Below are 20770 nucleotides of genomic sequence, written 5' to 3'. Positions count from 1 at the left end.
TACTGTCATCCACATTCAGATCAGTGAGGTTTCTTCTTTCAGATTGCATAAATACTAGTATACTGGCAAGAGTCATTTATGACCAAACTAACACTTCTAATTAAGCATACAATCGGATGGAGTAGGCACATTATTTCCTAAGCACTCCGATTCAATGCCAATGGCAACTGCACCTTTCAGGTAATAATGCTTGAAAATGTCAGAAACAGATATGATAGTCTGTAAAGATACAAAGTTGCAGTAAAGTCTCATGCACAATTAAAACGGTTTCCTAGCCAAGATGGAAATTTTATTTTGATTACAAGTAATATTTACATATTACATTCTTGGCTTGGGTAATTTGATTCCTTTCTCTTATTTTGGTCTTGCTTGTTCCATTCTTTCTTTCTTCCCTGGATGCACAAACTTTAAAAACACAAAGCATCTTAAATATTTGACAGACTGGCAGGAAGGCTGATGCAAAGATCATGTCCAGAACTAGATATGCTTTTTTGATTTTCTTCAGATGAGTCCAAAACGTTGTTTCTGGGAAATGGGTTTTTTAAAAATAAAAAGTATTATTATTTCAATACAAAGGCTGTTTTTTAAAGCAAATGCTCTGTTTTAAATGCCTGTACAACTCAGTGTCCATTTGGAAAAAAGATGAGAAAACAAACATCCAAAATTTGCATGTTTTTCATTTTGAAACCACAATTGCTCCCTCCTACTCAAGTTCATTGTAACTCTGGAATGTATTATAAAATAATAGTGATGCAATATGACTTTTCTGAACTAATATAATTTGATTTCAGTCAACCAACGTTTTCATTCAAATTGGGATTACAGATACTTTCTCAATTGAACGTTGAAATCCACCTAGTGTACAAAACACAATCCTAAACTGATAGTGTACCTCCAAATCCCATAATATGGCAACTGCCTTGTGATGTTACTGAAATCCTTTAACATTCCACAGAAGTCCTCGGGTTTGGCTGTGCGATCTCACATATAACAAAATACGATTTCCAAGGCAAAGATATTTTCAGTGGATTCCCAAAAGGAAACATCACACAAATGTTTTTTCATCGAGGTGCTACAAATCCTTTTTCTACCGATTGCCATAAAGAAATGAGACCCGTGGGTAAGTTCCTGTCAAGCGAATGAATAGCATAAATCCTGAAACTGCCCTCCGGGGCTTAGCATTTGGATCCAGTGGATATTAGCCATACATAGCAAACAACAATTGAATTAAGACTACAGTGGAATGCAGGTCAAATACAATTACATCCCTGCAGTAGCAAAGTACTGTTACTATCACTAGAGAATGTCAGTGTCATGATCTTCCATTACAGAAGCAGGTCTATACATTGACTGATACATTTAACCATGCCACAAATTTAATCCCTTTTTGTTTTTAAGACATTTCGCTGAATACCTTCATTTTTAATGATCTGGCACTTAGGTAAGGTAACTTGTCTATAGGCGTGAGGTGAATGACAAGTTTCTCCCCTACATCTTAATTATGAAAGTAATTTGTAAGCTACTTAACAACTGCAGCAATGAAGACTGACTAAGAAGGCAATACTTTACTAAGGCCTCTTTTTCCCTGCTCCTGTGTATGTAAAAAAATATTTAAGTAACAAATATACAATGGCAGTTTGTTTCTTCAGGATGGCAATTCTTCATGGTATGCTTCAGAAGCTCTTTACTCCACACTCCTGTATTTGGTAAATAAATTGTATAGAACTCTTAGCGTTGACTTTAAGTCACAATTCACGATATCTAGAATTGAGAAAAAACAGAGTTAGACTCAAGTGAGCATAGAAGAAGACCGTCCATTTGTTTATCATGATTATCATGTTCTTCATGCTCCATTTACATGCAGCTCTACCTTACGAGCATGTCCTGATTAGATGTCCATGATTTGTAGAATGATTTATTTGGAACTTGCATCTGGTGTAAATGATGCATTGGAAAAATAATCTCACCATGCCCTTAATTTCTTTGGAAACTTTATTCATTATGGAACAGGTATTTTAAAAACACTAAAGAGATGTTTAATTTATATTTCTTAAGTTGCAAAATTCAACAGAGATAAGAGAATTTTAGAATCAGAAGTTTTAATACTATCTTCAAGAGTACTATTACACATTTGTTAAGAGTTTTGTTCTTTCTTATTAAATCTATTTAATAAAAGAGTACTTATTGAGACTTCAAATCTGTACTACAGTGTTTCACATGTCCAAATATTTGCAATAGTGCACTACCGGAGACAATATCATTTTAAACTAATATATCTTTCAGGATAGCTGCTCACAATGCATTATCGCTATGTAAAATCAACTATTAGCAATTTGGAGAAGACCACTCAATTCATAAGCCTGATTCCTCATTTTCTTTGTATTATCCCATTATTTCCTGTCCCTTAGTCCCCCTTTTCCATCCTTCCATCAGTGCTTTTAGTGACATTTAGGGTAAAGTAAACTGGTATACAAATTATCAGCATAACATAATTGGAAGGCAGGGAAGACTGTAGCAGAAAGGAATGCAACCATATTTTAAACCTAATATAGACAACAACTTCTACCATCTTATTTGCGATCAGGTTCCTCAACCTCTCTGGCATTAGAGACAACTTACCTTGGTTGCACCATTTCAACCACACTGGCAATTATCCACGTGGCATTAGTTAACACTCTAAATCCTGTTCCTGGCACTCAGTTTTTACATTCTTCAAGTAGGCCAGATAGATTCAATTTTAATAAATGAGTTAGACCTTTGGTTGTTAATATTCTGTATTCTGGCAGATGACTATACTAAAATGTCAATATTGAAGACAAATGTTTTGTTTCTTATAACTAGCAAGTCTTTTATATCACTTCATGAATACAAATAGGAAGAATCTGCATTCCAAGTATCAGAAATGTGTCCTGGCAACTGTTCTCACTATTTCCACTGTCTTCCTGATTATGTGACTTTTCTTGTCCCATTTTCAAAGTAAGAGGCCCATTAGAATGTCGGGTGGATCGCCACCGACCGCATGGCGATGGCAATCTGCCCGACATTCCTTCCCGCCCGCACGCCATTCTTCCCCCGCCATATTACTATGGCGGGGGGGACCCCGGGCGGATGGAAAGACCGTCCGCCGGTTTTCTGCCGGTGGGCAATCCGCCTGATTGCCTACCGGGCGGAAAAGCTGTTAATATGGTGGCGGTGTCTGGTAGACACCGCCATCCATATTAGAATGCAGGCGGGGACATGCCTTTCGTTGCTGCCACGGAAAGGCATGCGGTCTTTAACATTGGGGTCCTGTAGCAGGCCCCCAGGGATTCTGGGGGATGGGGGGTGCACATGGGTGGTACCTGTGGTATCCCCCAAAAATTTCAATGTACAGCGTGGCAGGCACCACGTGGCGCATGTCACGTTGTGCATTGAAAGGCACAACTTGCTTTTGTGGCATTGCGGCGGGCGGTGCTTCTAGCACCGCCCGCCGCAATGTAACAAATGCGGGATGCGCCCGCCAGTGTGGCGGGCGCATCCTAATTGTAGTTGCAGGACCGCCGCATGCATTGCGGCCGGTCCCGTTTCCCAGGGGTATGGCGTGCGGACAAAGTCCGCCCGCCATACTAATGACCCCCTTAGTGCACGCTGCATTACTCTGTGCCAGATATAAGACAATATTTGAAAATGAGGATGTAGAAATTATGGTAATAATGCACACATTAAACAATGGTGTTTTTGATCAGGAAGTTGACAAAGTACAGGGTGATGAGGGCCATCAGGGTATCTGTTCGAAAGGTCTATTAATAAAGCAAGATGACAAAGAAGTACTTTCAAGATTTTGGGTGAACTAATTGTCTCCCTCCACCACAGTCATTGTAGGTGTTTAGTGGAGGGTTAACCTACATGGTTCTAAATATTGAGCTAAATAAATTTCCTAGGAGAACTTAAAATGCATTCTAATTTAATGGACATATGAAGTGTCAGGTGTGCACATTTTTAATAATGAACACATAATTGGTGGGAATTGGAAAATTAGTACAATAGATGACATTTCCTAATTCTCCCACAACTGTGCAGTATGTTGTTAAAAAGTATGTGCAGCCTCCCTCTTAACCACCTTCTGGCTCCTGCAAGCACTAATGCATATTAGGATAGTAGTCAGGCAAGGCGGACCATGACAGGTGATGGGTGGCTGGGCAACACTTTTGTGGGGCCAGCACAGAGCAGGGCACCAAGTGGTTGGATGCAGAGAGGTGCTTTGTAGCAAAGTACTGCTTAGGTTGCCACAAAAAAGTTTTTGTTTGACTACACCACAGGTAGATACTCACTTTGTGTAGCTAGCCCTAATTTGACAGAAATCTGCAGAGATGTAAGCCATTATTCTTTACAACTGCACATACCACTAACAAGGGATGGCTTTGTTAGAGAGTCAGAACTCTTGTTTTATTATAAAAATTTACATTCTATTCCAATATTAACTTTATTACTTTAGTTTAGTATCTGCTGAACATTCTCAATTTTTGCCAGAAACAAGGACATAGTGTTAAGTCTGACCCCTCGGAAATGAGTGAAAAGATGAAGGCTGGTATGGGGGTAGCTAGATCCACAGACCCTAATTTTATTCTTGAAGTAGAAGGAAATAAAACAAAGCATGTGGATATGTGAAATGGATCTGGTTCAAATATGGAACTCTTTTATGGTGTTCATAAAAGGAGAAATGACGTCCTCTTCATGGTACAAACAATGTCAGCTAAAGATAGGGTTGCAGGATTGAATGAACATACTTTCCTAAAAAAGCCAAACACAAAGGCTGCCTCCATGACACTGGCAACAGGATGACAAACTATTTTCTGACTTTAAACACAGATTAGATGGGAGTCTTGATGCTAGTGGGTCAGTCCAACATCTGGGATGCTACATCCTGGTCAACTGATAAAGGCATCTTTGCCCACCCTTATCCTAAAGTCACATAAGCTGGGTTTTAAAGACTACAGTCTGACTCTAGTTCCATAGATTAAGATGACCAGGGGTGACTGTCCTGCTTTTTTGCCAACTATAGAGACCATCTTTTCTTCTGACTCCATGAAAAGTTGTTAATGCAGTAATATCCTCATGTATTTTATTTTTATTTATTTATAAAGTTTTATATAGCGCAAACTTGACCCAAGAGGGTATCAGAGCGCTTCACAATTAGGATCGTTGCGTTAAAAGTTACATCAGTTACAAGAGAAAGTAAGGTAGAGTACACATCAGCAATGTTGCAAGAATTCGTAGGAGGGAGGGAAGGAAGGAGTAATAGGGGGAGACGAGGAGGAACTGTACCCAATGTCCGGCTGGGTAGGTGACGGTCAAGGGGGAAACCAGGGCCAATCTCCTCATTAGCTGTCTAGCAGCTCCACCGGGCATCAGCCATGTTGCTCAGGTCTCAACCTTGAGGAAAACCAGTTTTGAGGTTATTTGATTTGAGAAGTTTTTATATCACTGGCTAGACCCGGAGGTATCAGAGCGCTTAACCAGAGGATCCTTGCATTACAAGGTACATCTAAAAAGGTTTATATATCGCTGGCTAGACCCGGAGGTATCAGAGCCCTATACCAGAGGAACATTGCGTTACAAGTAACATCAGTTACAATAGCGTAGTAAGGTACAGTAAACAAACAACGAGGTTGAGAGAATGTGTGGGAAAGAAGGGGAGGAAGGAGCCATAGCAGGGAGACGAGGAAGAACTGTGCCCAATGACCGGCTGGGTAGGTGACGGTCGAGAGGGAAACCAGGGCCAATATCTTCATTAGCTGTCTAGCAACTCCACCGGGCATCAGCCATGTTGCTCAGGTCTAGACCTGGAGGTATCAGGGGGCTTTACATAAGGAAACAGACTGTTACAAGTTGCAAAAGTTTCATAAGAGACACAGAATAAATAAATATACAATACAGGAGTAATTGAACAGAAACGAAAATCAGGATCAGAAAGACCAAGAACAGCTGGTAATCCACAGGAAGGAGACAGCAGTGGGGAAGAAAACGAGACAAATGTCCGAAGTCCAGCCATAGCGGTGTGCCAGAGCCAATCTCCCCTATAACTGTCGGAGCAGCTCCACCGGGAATCGGCCATGTATGCGTTTCGGGCTCTGCCAGAATAGATTGAGGATCAGGAGGAGATCAATAGTCTAGAATGTATAAATTATGAAAACTCCCTCTGCCTTGAACTTCAAAGGTATCTGAACCAGCAACTTGAAGTACAAAATGTGAAATTTAATATCATACTGCAGCTTCTAAACAGAGAATGCACAGCTAATGTTTAACAAAATGATATTGCCTTTCAGTGTTCCATATGATAATGTCTAAGATTGTCTTTATACCACACTGCACCATAAGTTAAGGCCACACTTTAATCCAGGACAAATTGAAAAAATGACTTGCCACTCCTTCTGCTAAGATCACACTCTTTTACACCTTAAAACGGTACAAACCATGAATAAACAGAACGGGCTGTAGCTTATAGCTGAAAGGCTTTCCTGCTCCAAAATGTGACATGTAGTGTCATAGAAAAAGGGGAGGGGGAGAAAAACTGATCCAGTAATTATTATAGTAGGCTTTGCAGTTTTTTTCAGTTAAGTGTACCCTTTTGATTTCTCATATCTCCCTCAGGAACTAAGTACCAGCTTGGCAGCACAGATCACAAGTGGAGAAGTAAATAAGACTACAAGTGAATTAAAGCACACAAAGGCAGATAGCCCTCATGGTTTACAGAGTGACGTCATTATTCATCCTCTAAATGGAATGGTGAATAATCTTTTTCAGTATTGATGTGAAGAATGAAACACTGAACCAACCTGGTACGATTCCATGACGTGCTTTTAGCAAGGAATGGAGAAGTCTGTAATGGATTCTCATATCGATAAATATAGATTTGAAAACATTTATAAAAATTAAGGCATGGAGTTAGGTGGGTCACTCCAGTCAAGGGAAGAAACTATTTTAAAAAGGAGCTCTGTGGTTGCATGAATGCAGAGAATTATTAGGTAACCGAAACAAAACTGCAGAGCTTGGTTTATTTATATGTTGACCTGAAAGAAAACTTGTTGCTTCTTGGAAATCAGGACAGCCTGTGAGAACAGTGGTGCACTTAATTACATGTGACGCATGAAGAAGCTAAGTTAGTCACTCTTGAAAATCCCTGCATCAAAGCAGGAACACGGAGGGTTTCTACTACGGAAGCACAACTTAAATTCCAATGCTTTAAATCGAAGTTATCTACAAAAGTTAAATTGGATACATTCATTCATAACATCTCTAAAAGACCAGTACAACCTAGCTAGCTGAGACTCAAGGCAACTGATGCAGCAGTTTTCTTAGCAAATTATAGTCAGCTAATGAGAATATCTGAAACATTGGTGGCACTCAAAGGAAGGTAAGAGCTCAACCGGTATTGCTCAAGCATAAAATTACCTTCTGGCCTGGGTTTTGGTTTTTCCAGCCCTCCATCTTGCATCAGTTCAAATGAAAATGAAACATTAAGGACCTAAGGGAACATCAGTACAGAGGTTTTAGCATAGCAAACAAAACCCACACATTTACAGTAAAATGCACGTCATATAAATTTTTTGAAAAGTGCTCTCTGTATTATATGAAAAAATTGATTACTCAGTTTTATATGTAGTCTTTTTGAAAGGTATAACCCACATTTTCATATTTCATACCATTTCTTTACACTATCAACAAGTGCAGGATAACACTATTTCCAAAACTGCTGCTCCCTGCTTACCATCCGGTTGTCTACTCAAGGATGTGTCATGGATCATGGACAACATCAAAACCATAAATATTGTGATAACAAAATACTTTGTCAAAAATATCAATCACAAGAATGTATTTTTTCTATGCAGATAATGATTAGTACAAAAATATTGAAAAACAAATATTTTACACTAATACATACAAAAATATAGTTTTTTACTATATATGTAGTTTAAATAAGTGAAACTTAAATACTTTAACATATACCATTAGTATAACGTAAATTAAATATGTTTAAATATTTAAAAATAAATATAAATATTTGAACACATATATGTATTAAAGTGTGTACGTTTATATACACATGTATAATATAAGACTATTAAACAAATATTAATTTTTATCTTTTATTTCATATTTTTTTAACAATATAACTATAACTATGTATACACACACATAAATAAATACACATAAAAAATAAAAATAAACTGGATTTAAAAAAAAATATTTTCAATTTAAGTGTAATAAGAAGTAAACAATATATAAAAATACGTTTTACTAAAGATATCTTAAAAATTACATACAGTTATATATATAAAAAATATAAAAATTCATAAATATAATAAGATATATATTTAAGCAATATTAAAAATAAATCTATAAATAATAACTATACTATTAGTAACAATTACTGGTCACACTGCAGTTGGTGCAACAGCAGTGAAGGTGTTCGATTGCAGAGGGTTAAACTATACTAATCCCACTCCAGTCTGTATACAACATTAGGGAAAGTGTTGGACTCAGGAGGGTTAAGATTTACTATTCCCACTCCAGTCTGTGCTTCAGTAGGGAAAGCATTGTACTCCGGATGGGGTGAATTGTACTATTACAACTCCAGATGGTGCAACAGTATAGAGGGAGTAGTTCACTTCAAACAAATAACATATTTTAACAACTATTAAATATATAAAAATATTTCAATTTAAAAAGGTCTAAATCTTAACAAAAATTAAACAATCACATAATTATTACACGGTTTAATAATTATCAATTAAAACAAATATTAATGTAATTAATATATCACACTATATTCTCACACATAACCAACTAATAAAACTTCATTGAAATTAAAAAGCATAACACAATTAACATACACTGTAATAACAGTTTTTTTAATAAATGAATAATTTTACATTTAGTATTAATTAAATAACTTCCCACCCTTAACTTCTACAAACTAAACACACACCTAAAATATAACTGAACAAATTTGATAATTTCACAATTTACATGATCAATTAAATAATGAATGACCAATTCATTTATCAATAATTTCTTAATTAACTTCCCACCCTGTATTCCTAAAAACCGAACATCCCACACCTAAAATATATCTTAAAAATTATATTATTTACACAATTTACATAATTATCAATTACATAATTAACTAATAATTATATTGAACTTTCCAGCCTTTACCCCTACAAACCTAACAAACCAAACCGGATGTATAACTTAGAAAATATCTTAATTACACAATTTACATAATTATCAAATAATTAATATTCATTATTAATTAATAAGTAGTCATTAGTTGTAGTTCATTACCTTCCCACCCTTTACCCCTACACACCCCACACTAGCAACAAAAATATAGATAAAAAATGTAATAACACAATTTACACATAATTATCAATTAAATAATTAATTATAAAAAGTAATTGTTAACTAAGTACAATTAATATACTTCCCATTTTGTACCCCATAAACTGCACAACCTACTACGACACTAAAAGTAACAATTTCATTAAATTTAAAAACAACAAAAAATGTACAAGCTATATTAAAAACATTAACAATAATTAAACAAACAATTTATAACATATACAAGTAAAACTTGTACTAAAACATATAAAAATAATTAAAAATCGATATTAACAATGATATTTTGGTAAATGCTATTAACAGATATTTTTAACATTGATATTGACATATATATTTTTGTCAACAATATTAACAACAGATATTTTTGGCATTGATATTACTTACCCGATATTCCTGCATCACGAAATTTGTGGCTCACAATATTAAAAACTCAATATTTCTGCATCTCAAGATTTTTTTACTCAAACATTTGTCCGAAGACCATGTATCATACTAGCCCGATTGATTGTCCTTGCTAAGGTAATAGCTAAAGTCAGTGGCAGAGGGACTACTAGCCTCAGAATCCTAGCCTGTCATAATTGTGGAGGGACGGGAGGAGCCATTCCCGGTGTTATAAAGTGCACTCTTCAACCAAGCTGTGCGGGACGAACAGGCCAGTGGCGGGGTATTACTAGCATCAGAATCCTCTCCTGTCATTATTGCGGAGGGGTGGGAGGAGCAAGTCCCTGTGATGGCCTGAGCGGTATTTCGCGCATTTTTCAACCCCATTGCGGGGGACGCACAAGCCAGAATCAGGGGGAACACTAGCCCCAGAATCCTTGCCGGTCATCATCATGGAGGGGCGGGAGGAGCAAACCTTCATGATGACCTAAGCACCATCATGATGGCCTAAGCGCTATATAGTGCATTCTTCAACGCTACTGCATGGGAAGCACAGGGAAGGGGGACTACTAGCCCCAGAATACTTCCTTGCCTGTCATCATAGTTGAAAGGAAGGAGGAGCAAGCCGCCATGACAGCCTGGGCACTATATAGTGCATTCTTCAACCCCGCTGTGCGGGATGCACAAGACAGCTGCAGGGGGACTACTACTCCCAGAATCCTTGCTGGTCATCATCATGGAGGGGCGGGAGGAGCAAACCTCCATGATGGCCTAAGCGCTATCCATGATGGCCTAAGCGCTATATAGTGCATTCTTCAACACTACTGCATGGGAAGCACAGGGAATGGGGACTACTAGCCCCATATCCTTCCTTGCCTGTCATCATAGTTGAAAGGCAGAAGGAGCAAGCCGCCTTGACAGCCTAGGCACTATATAGTGCATTCTTCAAACCCGCTGTGTGGGATGCACAAGACAGCTGCAGGGGGACTACTACTCCCAGAATACTTGCTTGTCATAGTCGTGGAGGGGCGGGAAGAGCAGGCACGCATGACAGCCTAAGCACTATATAGCGCATTCTTCAACTCCGCTGTGCGGGACACACAATCCAGCAGCAGGGGGACTACCAGTCCCAGAATTCTTGCTTGTGGAGGGTTGGTAGAAGCAAGTTTATTTTTCACAACCAGAGAGTGAGAGAATAAACAACGTAGTTGCGTTCTCCCGAATCAACTTTTTTTCACAAAAAGCAACCACTGTTAAACTGGCAGAATAACCAGATCCAAGGATGTGTTAGGAATGTTATTCAACTACCTACTTCTCAGGTGGAATATCAAAGATATTGAAGTAAAAGCCTCACTCACATAATAGTGACATGCTTCATCATAGGCAGTTACTCCACACCCAGAGAAGATGGTACTCTCTGGGCGGACTCAACCAAAGATGTAATGGGAGTTCTTAGATAAATGAATAACTGGTTAAGCAGGGAACCAGATCAGATTTAAAAATACCTATGAGTGTACCCTTTTCTGAGTCCTTTATTCCTGGGCACTCATGGTATCACTAAAAACTTATTCTTGGGGTTGTTTTGAACTTGATTCTGTTCAAATATACCCTCAGATTTGTGCCAACATGTTTCGGCCCATATGGGTAGCCCAGTCGGGTCTGAGGGCCTTCGTCAGGGCGGTATATCTCTGTGCCTTATTCTTTAAGGTCCCTGCCATGTAGCCGTGCATGTGTTACATGCAACCCATCAAAACGTGAGGCCTAATGCACTCACCTGTCCGTGTATTATCTCCAACTTCAGTAGATTTTCTATGGGACATGAAAAACAATATCGTATATTTTTTAAAAAAAGGACATAACATAATCCTTTCTACAGCCCATCTCGTACTCTTAATCATTGATTTATAGTTGGAGTGTTGGTGTACCACCTGTCTATGTGCTCACTAATTAGGGCTTAGTGTAATTCATTATCCATTCCATTTTAACAAAAGCCACATGGCCACGACATATATTCACCCCACTACGTGATCATCATCCAGTTGGTGTTGTCTATGAGTGAGAAGATTGTGACTATACAGTTTGTCTTGGCCACCGATCCTACTGATCTACATTTAACCAAACCTGTCTATAGCGTGTTGTCTTTAGAGTATGAAGTGGGAGCGAGTGTATTGATTTGACATAACTTTACCCAGTCTAGTGAATCATGATGACGCTCACCTACTGTTTGATGCCTACTAACATCATGCAGCTCTCATGTGTTCAGGTGCTGTCCTGTAGTCAAACACTGGATAAAAGATATATATCTATATAACAGCATTTTTTAGATGTTCATCAATCTACACCCCCTGCCGTAGGGCGCTTTTGTCACCATGGTTATATGTAAGTCTACCGTTAAGTAATACTGCTTCCATGGTAATTATGTACTAGTGCTCCATCTAAGTTCCATAAGCACCTCACCCCCGATAATGGTTTCAGAGGTTTAACCTGTGTATGAGTCTGTTATAGAGAATCACGCCCTTCTACTCTCCCTACGTAATAGCTATTGCGTTCTTCATTGGTTCGCTATTTGTTTCCGGAACCCGCTCTCCCTGTTTGTTTAGATTCAATAACCCTCTCGCTTCTAGCCTTCATGCTATGGCAAGGAAGAAAGGCAGTTCGTCTCTCGCATTCATGGGTTCGTCTCTATGTTAACATTGCATAATGCGTGTCTCGGGAGACAGCTCCCTCTGTCCGTTTTTCTTAAATACCCCTCTCGTTTTTAATCATCATACTCTGGCACATTTCAAAAGGACAATTAATCTCTAGCATTACTGGTATTGTCTCTATCTTAGCGCTGCATAATTGGAGTCTTTAAAACATTGTATTTGGACACCCCTGGTATGCGCAACCTCCCTCTCACTTACTTCGTCAAGGACACCGCACCGCCGTTACACCTTGTCAAACACATCGTCCGCCGTCGGAGATGTGTACGCGGCTGCCTCGACTTTTAAGCAGGGCTTCCCAATTTCATTGGTTGGCTGTTCTATCCCCTGACGTATTTTCTCTATGGTTGAAGAACGTAGTGTCGACTGATTTTCTGACGTGTATAAGGTTGAACTACAAGATTTCTGGGTAATGTAGTTCGGTACGCTCGTGTTTACGGTGTTCTAGACCCCTCGTGTTAGAGTACCTTTGTTTTGTAATTTTAAATTATTTGTTAATAAATTATGTACCATTTCGAGGGTTATTCCTCGGGGTATCTAAATTGTGTACTATTTCGAGGGTTATTACTCGGGGTATACGGCACTAATTCTCCCGTTAGGAAGGACAGAAAAAGGGTGACTCACTATATAAGCTGTTGACCCGTGTTGGGGAGTCATTTACATGGAGTCCTAATGGGTCACTCATACTCTGTACACCCGTGGTGAATACTCATTAATCTTTTTGTTAGTGTGTTACTTTTGACTTTGTTGTTCTCATCCAATTTCTTCTTAAATTGTGCAATTGTGATTTGAGTTTTCAGACCATTTTCCAATGTTTTTATTTCAATGAGAAGGGCATCTGAGAGTCTTTTCGCAGTCTTAATGATTAAGACGAGCCAGTCCCTGCTGCATTTCCATGCAATCAAAGACCAGCTCCGTCTAAATTCCGGGTCATTGAGGAATATTCGTGGGGAGTTTGCCACAATCAGACCATTGGGTGCTATATTACCCCTCAAATATTCGGTCATGATTGCCCCGTGTAGTAAAGTTTTAAGTTGGGTCCGTTTTAATTCCGTTAAGGAATCCCAATCGCCATTGTTTTGGCTTACATACGTAAGTGTAGTATCAGAGATCAATGGTGGCATAGCTAAAATGGATGATATTTCATCCTCGTCGTAGGCTAGTACTTCCGCCATAGTGACTGGATGATTATGAACCTGTAGGGTGATCAGTTTGCCCTCGGCACTTTGTTGTAAGGACACCTAATACAAACTATGTTTGGTGTCCTGAACCTCCTCTAGAGATGCGTGTTTCTGAAAGCTCTCAGGGCTATGGAGGCCCCTCTAAACTTATTTTTCACAACCAGAGAGTGAGAGAATAAACAACGTAGTTGCGTTTTCCCGAATCAACTTTTTTTCACAAAAAGCAACCACTGTTAAACTGGCAGAATAACCAGATCCAAGGATGTGTTAGGAATGTTATTCAACTACCTACTTCTCAGGTGGAATATCAAAGATATTGAAGTAAAAGCCTCACTCACATAATAGTGACATGCTTCATCATAGGCAGTTACTCCACACCCAGAGAAGATGGTACTCTCTGGGCGGACTCAACCAAAGATGTAATGGGAGTTCTTAGATAAATGAATAACTGGTTAAGCAGGGAACCAGATCAGATTTAAAAATACCTATGAGTGTACCCTTTTCTGAGTCCTTTATTCCTGGGCACTCATGGTATCACTAAAAACTTATTCTTGGGGTTGTTTTGAACTTGATTCTGTTCAAATATACCCTCAGATTTGTGCCAACATGTTTCGGCCCATATGGGTAGCCCAGTCGGGTCTGAGGGCCTTCGTCAGGGCGTTATATCTCTGTGCCTTATTCTTTAAGGTCCCTGCCGTGTAGCCGTGCATGTGTTACATGCAACCCATCAAAACGTGAGGCCTAATGCACTCACCTGTCTGTGTATTATCTCCAACTTCAGTAGATTTTCTATGGGACATGAAAAACAATATCGTATATTTTTTTTAAAAAGGACATAACATAATCCTTTCTACAGCCCATCTCGTGCTCTTAATCATTGACTTATAGTTGGAGTGTTGGTGTACCACCTGTCTATGTGCTCACTAATTAGGGCTTAGTGTAATTCATTATCCATTCCATTTTAACAAAAGCCACATGGCCACGACATATATTCACCCCACTACGTGATCATCATCCAGTTGGTGTTGTCTATGAGTGAGAAGATTGTGACTATACAGTTTGTCTTGGCCACCGATCCTACTGATCTACATTTAACCAAACCTGTCTATAGCGTGTTGTCTTTAGAGTATGAAGTGGGAGCGAGTGTATTGATTTGACATAACTTTACCCAGTCTAGTGAATCATGATGACGCTCACCTACTGTTTGATGCCTACTAACATACGGGACACACAATCCAGCAGCAGGGGGACTACCAGTCCCAGAATTCTTGCTTGTGGAGGGTTGGTAGAAGCAAGCCCATGTGACAGCCCGATCGCTATATATTGCATTCTTCAACTCTGCAGTAAGCGCCAGTATCAGCCAGGACAGGGCCACCCCCTTTGGCCCTGCAGCTAATTTTGTACCCCTTGAATGAACACACATACCTACTCTCTTATGGTAATGTCTACTGGTGTAACAAGCTTTCTTGTAACAAGCCAGGTGATTTAAAAAACCTAAAACTGCCATCTGGTTCTGAATTTGCTTGATAGAGTTATTGCCTTTGTTGTTGACTCAATTAAAATAACTATGTGAAAGGCAGTAGAAGCCTACGGTTAAGGGAAGGTAAGGGTAATGATCACATTCACACCTTTCCCTTGGAGGCGAAAGCACCGCTGGAGATTAATAAGTTGGATAGTCTCAAGTGTGGTCTGATTAATGTTAGGTCTCTTGTAAAGCACCACCAGGAGATATACATACTGATTGATTCCCTTAAGCTGGATGCACTATTTCTCACTGAAACCTGGACTCATCCTGACTCTGAGGTTGAATTGGGAATGTCATGCAGCGGTTGACTGGTAGAGGAGGGGGAGTTGGTTTGATCTTCAAAGATAGCTGAAACTTTGTACAACTTTCTATCGATAACATAGAGAGCATGGAGCTCATAGGGTTTTCTCTGACGTGCCCCAGTGGACACCTGCTCTCGGGCATGGTCCGCTATAGTCCCCCCCCCCCCCGTTGCAGTCAACCCCTATTTTCTGAATTTTATTAATACCTTGTGTAATTTTGCTCTCACCCATTCCCACATGGTTCATGTGAATAAGACTTTTGTGACTTGCTTCTCCCTCATAAAAGCTCTGCCAGAAAATTCTCCCCATGCTTCCTTTGGCAGCTAGAGCGCGAGTAGTTAGAAGTGTTATTTTAAGTCGGTTGGACTACTGTAATGCCCTGCTCTTCGGCTCAGCCAACTTTCTCATTCTGAAATTACAAAGAATACAGACAATTGCCGCTAAGTTGGCTTTAAAGAGGACTCGAGGCGATTCTGCATCTGTGGCTCTTAGTCATCTTCACTGGCTCCCTCTAGCTCAGAGAATCCAGTTTAAATCACTATGTATTATTTTCAAGGCCCTTCATGGACTTGGACGTCTGCCATTGCAGAGAAAGTTTGCCTGGCACGCTCCATCACAAAATATTCATTCTTCCACTGCTCACCTGATTTGTACCGCCAGAATAAGAACCTCTAGGTTTGGGGGGGGGGGGGACAGCCTTCAGCTGTGCGGCTGCACATCTGTGGAATCATCTCCCGGCCGATATCAGACAAATAGCAGAATACCTCCAGTTTAGGAAAAAACTTAAAACTTATCTCTTCCCTAGTTTGTAGTGCAGGCTATTCATCCGGTGGGTAAATAAGTGCATGTTGAGGAACCACTGTCTGACAGCGCCAGGATACCCATGGGATGATAGTGCGCTGTAGAAATATTGATTACATTACATTACAGTAGAAGCCCCAGCAGCAACCAAGAAGGGGGCTAAAACAAGAAGTCACTCTGCTGAGAACTGCCTTCTTAGCGAGATCGACAAGTTAATTGTGGAGGTTGGAGGCATGTTAAACCAAGAAAAGAAACAGCTTGAAATCATGAGTAAAATTACCCATTTCTATTCAGGGAAACACATGGGTCCATCTGGGTCCATCTAACATGAAACAAGTTCTATCTGAGAAAGATTCTATTAACAAACTCACCGACTACTAGCATAGACCATATTGGGAATCAAAGGCCCTCACAGGTTGTTACTCAGGTCACCGCTTGCCTGGAAACCGAATGTGCACAAACCAAAGAAGCAACTGCTCCCACTCATGCTAATCATGGGCAGCTCCTCCTAAGGAGTATTTCATTGCACCAACAATAAGCCTCAACAAGTGACTAGCGACATACAGACAAATGACTGAATGTGTGTGCCACCCCATATTGACATTTATGAAAGTGAAGTTCTCCCAAATTAAAGAGGCTATTTGTTTGTAAAACGATAAATTAAGAAGCTTCCATGAGGCCATTAATATAGCTTTAAATTCACATCCTAGCTGGAGTTTTCTTGATGTTTGTGAACCACAAGAGCTTGATCCCCCAGGGCAATCAAATTCCTTGCCAAAGGGCAATGGTTCTGATGGACAATATGCAAACTCTTTAATTTCTGACAAGTGAGCTGGAGGCCTCCTTCCCCATCAAACTCATACACTGCACCCGAAAACAAGGGAGCACTTGAAGTTTCTACCAAACCATCAACCGTCTCAGCTCCCCGTGTGCAAAGTGGTCAATCCTACAATGCACTACCTGAACTTGTGGTCAAGATGTAATGTTCCTGTCAGACCTAGGGAAGGGGGAGATAGCTGCTACACTTGCAATCAACAAACAATGCTTTGGAGGTCTCACACCTGTGGCAGAGAGCATACCCACATTTGCGCAGATATATTTTCTAGAACTTCCATTGAGAAAGAGGAGATTTTTATGATAAATGTCCCCAAGTTGAAATCTGGTCAAGAGGAGTGCATGGAGTAACTTATCAATAAAGTCACTTATCAATAAAGTCACACACTGGATTAGATCTAAACATCAATGCAGCTCTATAATTCACAAGGAAATTATCTCAGCTACATGCCTTGCCGATGAACAAAATAATTATGGCTCCATAAAGAGAACTCTGAACGGTCTCGATTTAGCTCAGGGTCTCTTGGCTATGGTGGCAGAGACCATTCCAATGACAGATTCCAAAATCCAATTTAAAATGAGTTTGTAATATGTGAAGAGTGGAAATGTTGCTCGGATGAGTCTGGGACACGACCTCAAAATATTTAGGAAGCTATTCAATCTATGGCCCCAATCTCATCAAATAAATCTAGAGAAGCCTTACTTAAACCTGACTTGCGTATGTCTGAGAAAGAGACCTTGATTCTAAGTGCTGGCAACTTATCTCATATGTCGACCCTTTACACAGATCTGGCTATCCAACCAAAATGTTTGTCTGTAATGGCTACCTTTGCTGGAACTGCATTTACTCTCTTGGAATATTGTGGGATAAATTGACTGACCCTGTTTGGATTGAATTTGTTAATCAATTCAATATCATTTTGCTTCAAGAGACTTGGTCATTAACTGCAGTGAACATAAATAGATATACTAATTACAGCGTCAAAACACTACCATCGAGAGCGGGCTGACCCAAAGGGGGTATTTTTTATCTTGGTTTGGATTACCGTGAATCTGCATATGAAGCAGTTTCCTATCGATTGTGAGGACATATTTAGGCTGATTGCAAGAGGATTGAAGGCCTATGTATTAACGTGTACAATGCTTATAATCTCTCAGGGAGCCCTAATAAGGAATCTGCGTCATTAACTAAACTAGAATACCTCTTGTCCAATAGGCCCTCTCACTCCCCATTAAGCATTGCTGGGGACTTAAATGTTTCCTTTGAACCCTTCCCTTGTATTGAATCTATAATGGAGCTAGAAGATGGAGTCAGAGGTATCCAGCGACTGGTTGCTGAACCGTAAAAAAAATGGTCTAGTCTACTGTGGCCCTACAGCTTAGTGATTTAAATGTGAAATTTGGTATATGTGTTTGCAATGGCAGATCCAAATCAGATTGCCAGAGAGAACACACTTTCTCCAGTGGCAGGACCAAGAGTAGAATAGATCATGTATTTTTAGTTCTCGGTTTATATACTATGTCCAATTTCAGTGTGTGTACCAGGGAAGACTGTGATTATTACCCCTTAGATCTGTCTATTAAATCTATATTCCCCCTCAGTAACAGCCCTAGTTCTGACCGTTCTGTGAATTTTTTTATTACCTACCACCAACAGGAGAGCAATTAAGTGGGGAAAACATCGGAGTAACTCGGATACTACGGCTACAATTTACAGCACCTTTAATAAATTTGCTGATACTCTAGTAGAAAGCCACCGACTGTGAGGACTAATTCATGGGAGCGCATCAGAACTAGTTTAGCTCCATTAGTTCGATATGTAACACTGAAGATACACCTAAAAGACCATCCATCTCTATCATATCCACCTGGTATAATGCTCATTGTAGAAAGGTCAAATCTGCACTAATAACGGCTTTGAGACAAGGGGATATCCAGATGATCAGAGTAATGAGAGAGAGATACAAAGACGTAATCACCAAAACTGAACAGAAATGGATAGATGACAGTTGGTATGACCCTCTAGAAGCATCCATAAATAGGGACTCTAAATATTTCCAGCATCTTTGCTCATGGTGGCTCCACAGCTATAACTCATTATAGAGCATCACATACCAGTCCATAGCTGGGAAAAAGATTTTGCCACATTGTACAGTGATCCTGCCCTTCTAAGTGATTTGACAGCCCAGCATAGAGATAGTCTAACTGCACCATTTAGTGGCCATGGTCCAAACAAAGCTCTCTTAACTTTCTTTCTAGAAGATACTCATAGAGCTATTAATCAGCTGAGCCCTGGGAAAGCTCCTGGCCCTGATAAAATGTCAGGCGACCTCTATCGATCTGAGCAAAAAGTCTGAGTCCCCTATATTAAAAAATTGTCGAACAAGATACTGGGAGGTGATGACATCCCTGACACATGGCAAGGTGCTGAAGTTATACCTGTGTCCAAAAAGGGCGATAGAAATAATCCAAGGGAACTACCACCCTATAAACCTGATAATCTCCAGAAGGTATTTTGTCATCAGGTCCTGGATAAGGTACAGAAAAGGATAACTGACACTAACATTTTATCTCCCTTACAAGCAAGGTTCAGACAAAAGATCCCCACAATCAATCAGACATTTCGGTTTACCTTACCGTAATGGAAATATCTTCAGTTAACTAAAGATCATCTTTGTGGCCTTTGTCGATCTTAAAACAGTGTTTCATTTAGTTCCAAGTCAAATTGTTGACAGTTCTAGGCCAGATAGGGATGACCCTTGATTTGCTGAATGTTGTAAGACTGTACGAATCGAACTATGCTCAAGTGAGATGGGGGGCAAGGGGAGAGCAAACCAACGGTATTCCAATTGTGCGAAGAGTAGGCCAAGGCTGTGTTTTAACACCAAACTTATTTTTACTTTATATTAATGATGTACTCAGATATCTAAATGACTGTGTCTATGACTCCCACAGATTTTGCGGCAGCCCTATACCAGCACTTTTATTTGCTGATAATACCCAACTAATCTTGCTCACCCCTATGGGTTTGCAAAATCTTCTAAACAATTGTAAGTTTTTTTGTGATGAGAGGGGCCTAGAAGTCAACACATTAAAAACAAACTACATAATTTTTTATCCTCGCAAAACTTTCAGAGGTGACTCTCTAATGAAGGGGGTCACTTTACAGAGGGAGGAAAGCTTCCACTACCTTGGCATCAGCCTAGATAAATCAACTGCTTGGTCAATGCATATGAGTAAAGTAAGTGCCTCCCTGCTACAGAAAGCTTTTTTATGTAGCTCCTGCCATAGAGACTTTCTGTGCAAAGGTTCAGAGCGCAGCCTTGTATGTGGCTGCAGCTCGGGCTATATGAAGAAAAAGCAGGTGGCTGCTAAAGAAAATCTTTTTCTCAGATCTTTGTTTAATCTTCCACAAAGTACATCTATAATCCCTCCCTTTTTTTAAACAGGCCTTAAATGGCTTAATGATATAGTAGCCCTAAGACCTCTGCTATTCTGGATATGCTTGTGGAGAACCCCAGAGCTGAAACCTTAAAGAACTGCACTGAGATCTTAGGTATGCCTAATTTGTTGTCCATCAAATAGTTTACTCATATAAAGTCCACCTTCCAGGTATTAGGCAGGAGTGCCATGTGGAGCAACCCTTCTTCTATAACTGGC

The 20770-nt window shown here is 39.7% G+C and overlaps 1 protein-coding gene across 1 annotated transcript in view; it reads right to left on the bottom strand.

The window, feature by feature from the left end:
- Positions 1-263: 263 nt before the first annotated feature.
- The window catches only part of PARVA (parvin alpha), a 182041-nt gene continuing 161534 nt past the window's right edge, over positions 264-20770 (bottom strand). Inside the window, exons 12-13 of the mRNA XM_085648197.1 lie at positions 7432-7504; positions 264-1761 (exon numbers count right to left, since the gene is read on the bottom strand). Coding sequence (XP_085504323.1) covers positions 1685-1761; positions 7432-7504 — 150 coding nt within the window. The 3' untranslated portion in view covers positions 264-1684. The remainder of the gene's footprint in view (positions 1762-7431; positions 7505-20770) is intronic.

Source organism: Triturus cristatus, chromosome 3_2 (assembly GCF_964204655.1).
Source record: "Triturus cristatus chromosome 3_2, aTriCri1.1, whole genome shotgun sequence".
NCBI lineage: Eukaryota > Metazoa > Chordata > Amphibia > Caudata > Salamandridae > Triturus > Triturus cristatus.
The sequence above is the reverse complement of the archived record's forward strand: the minus strand, read 5'-3'. Positions and strand labels throughout refer to the sequence as shown.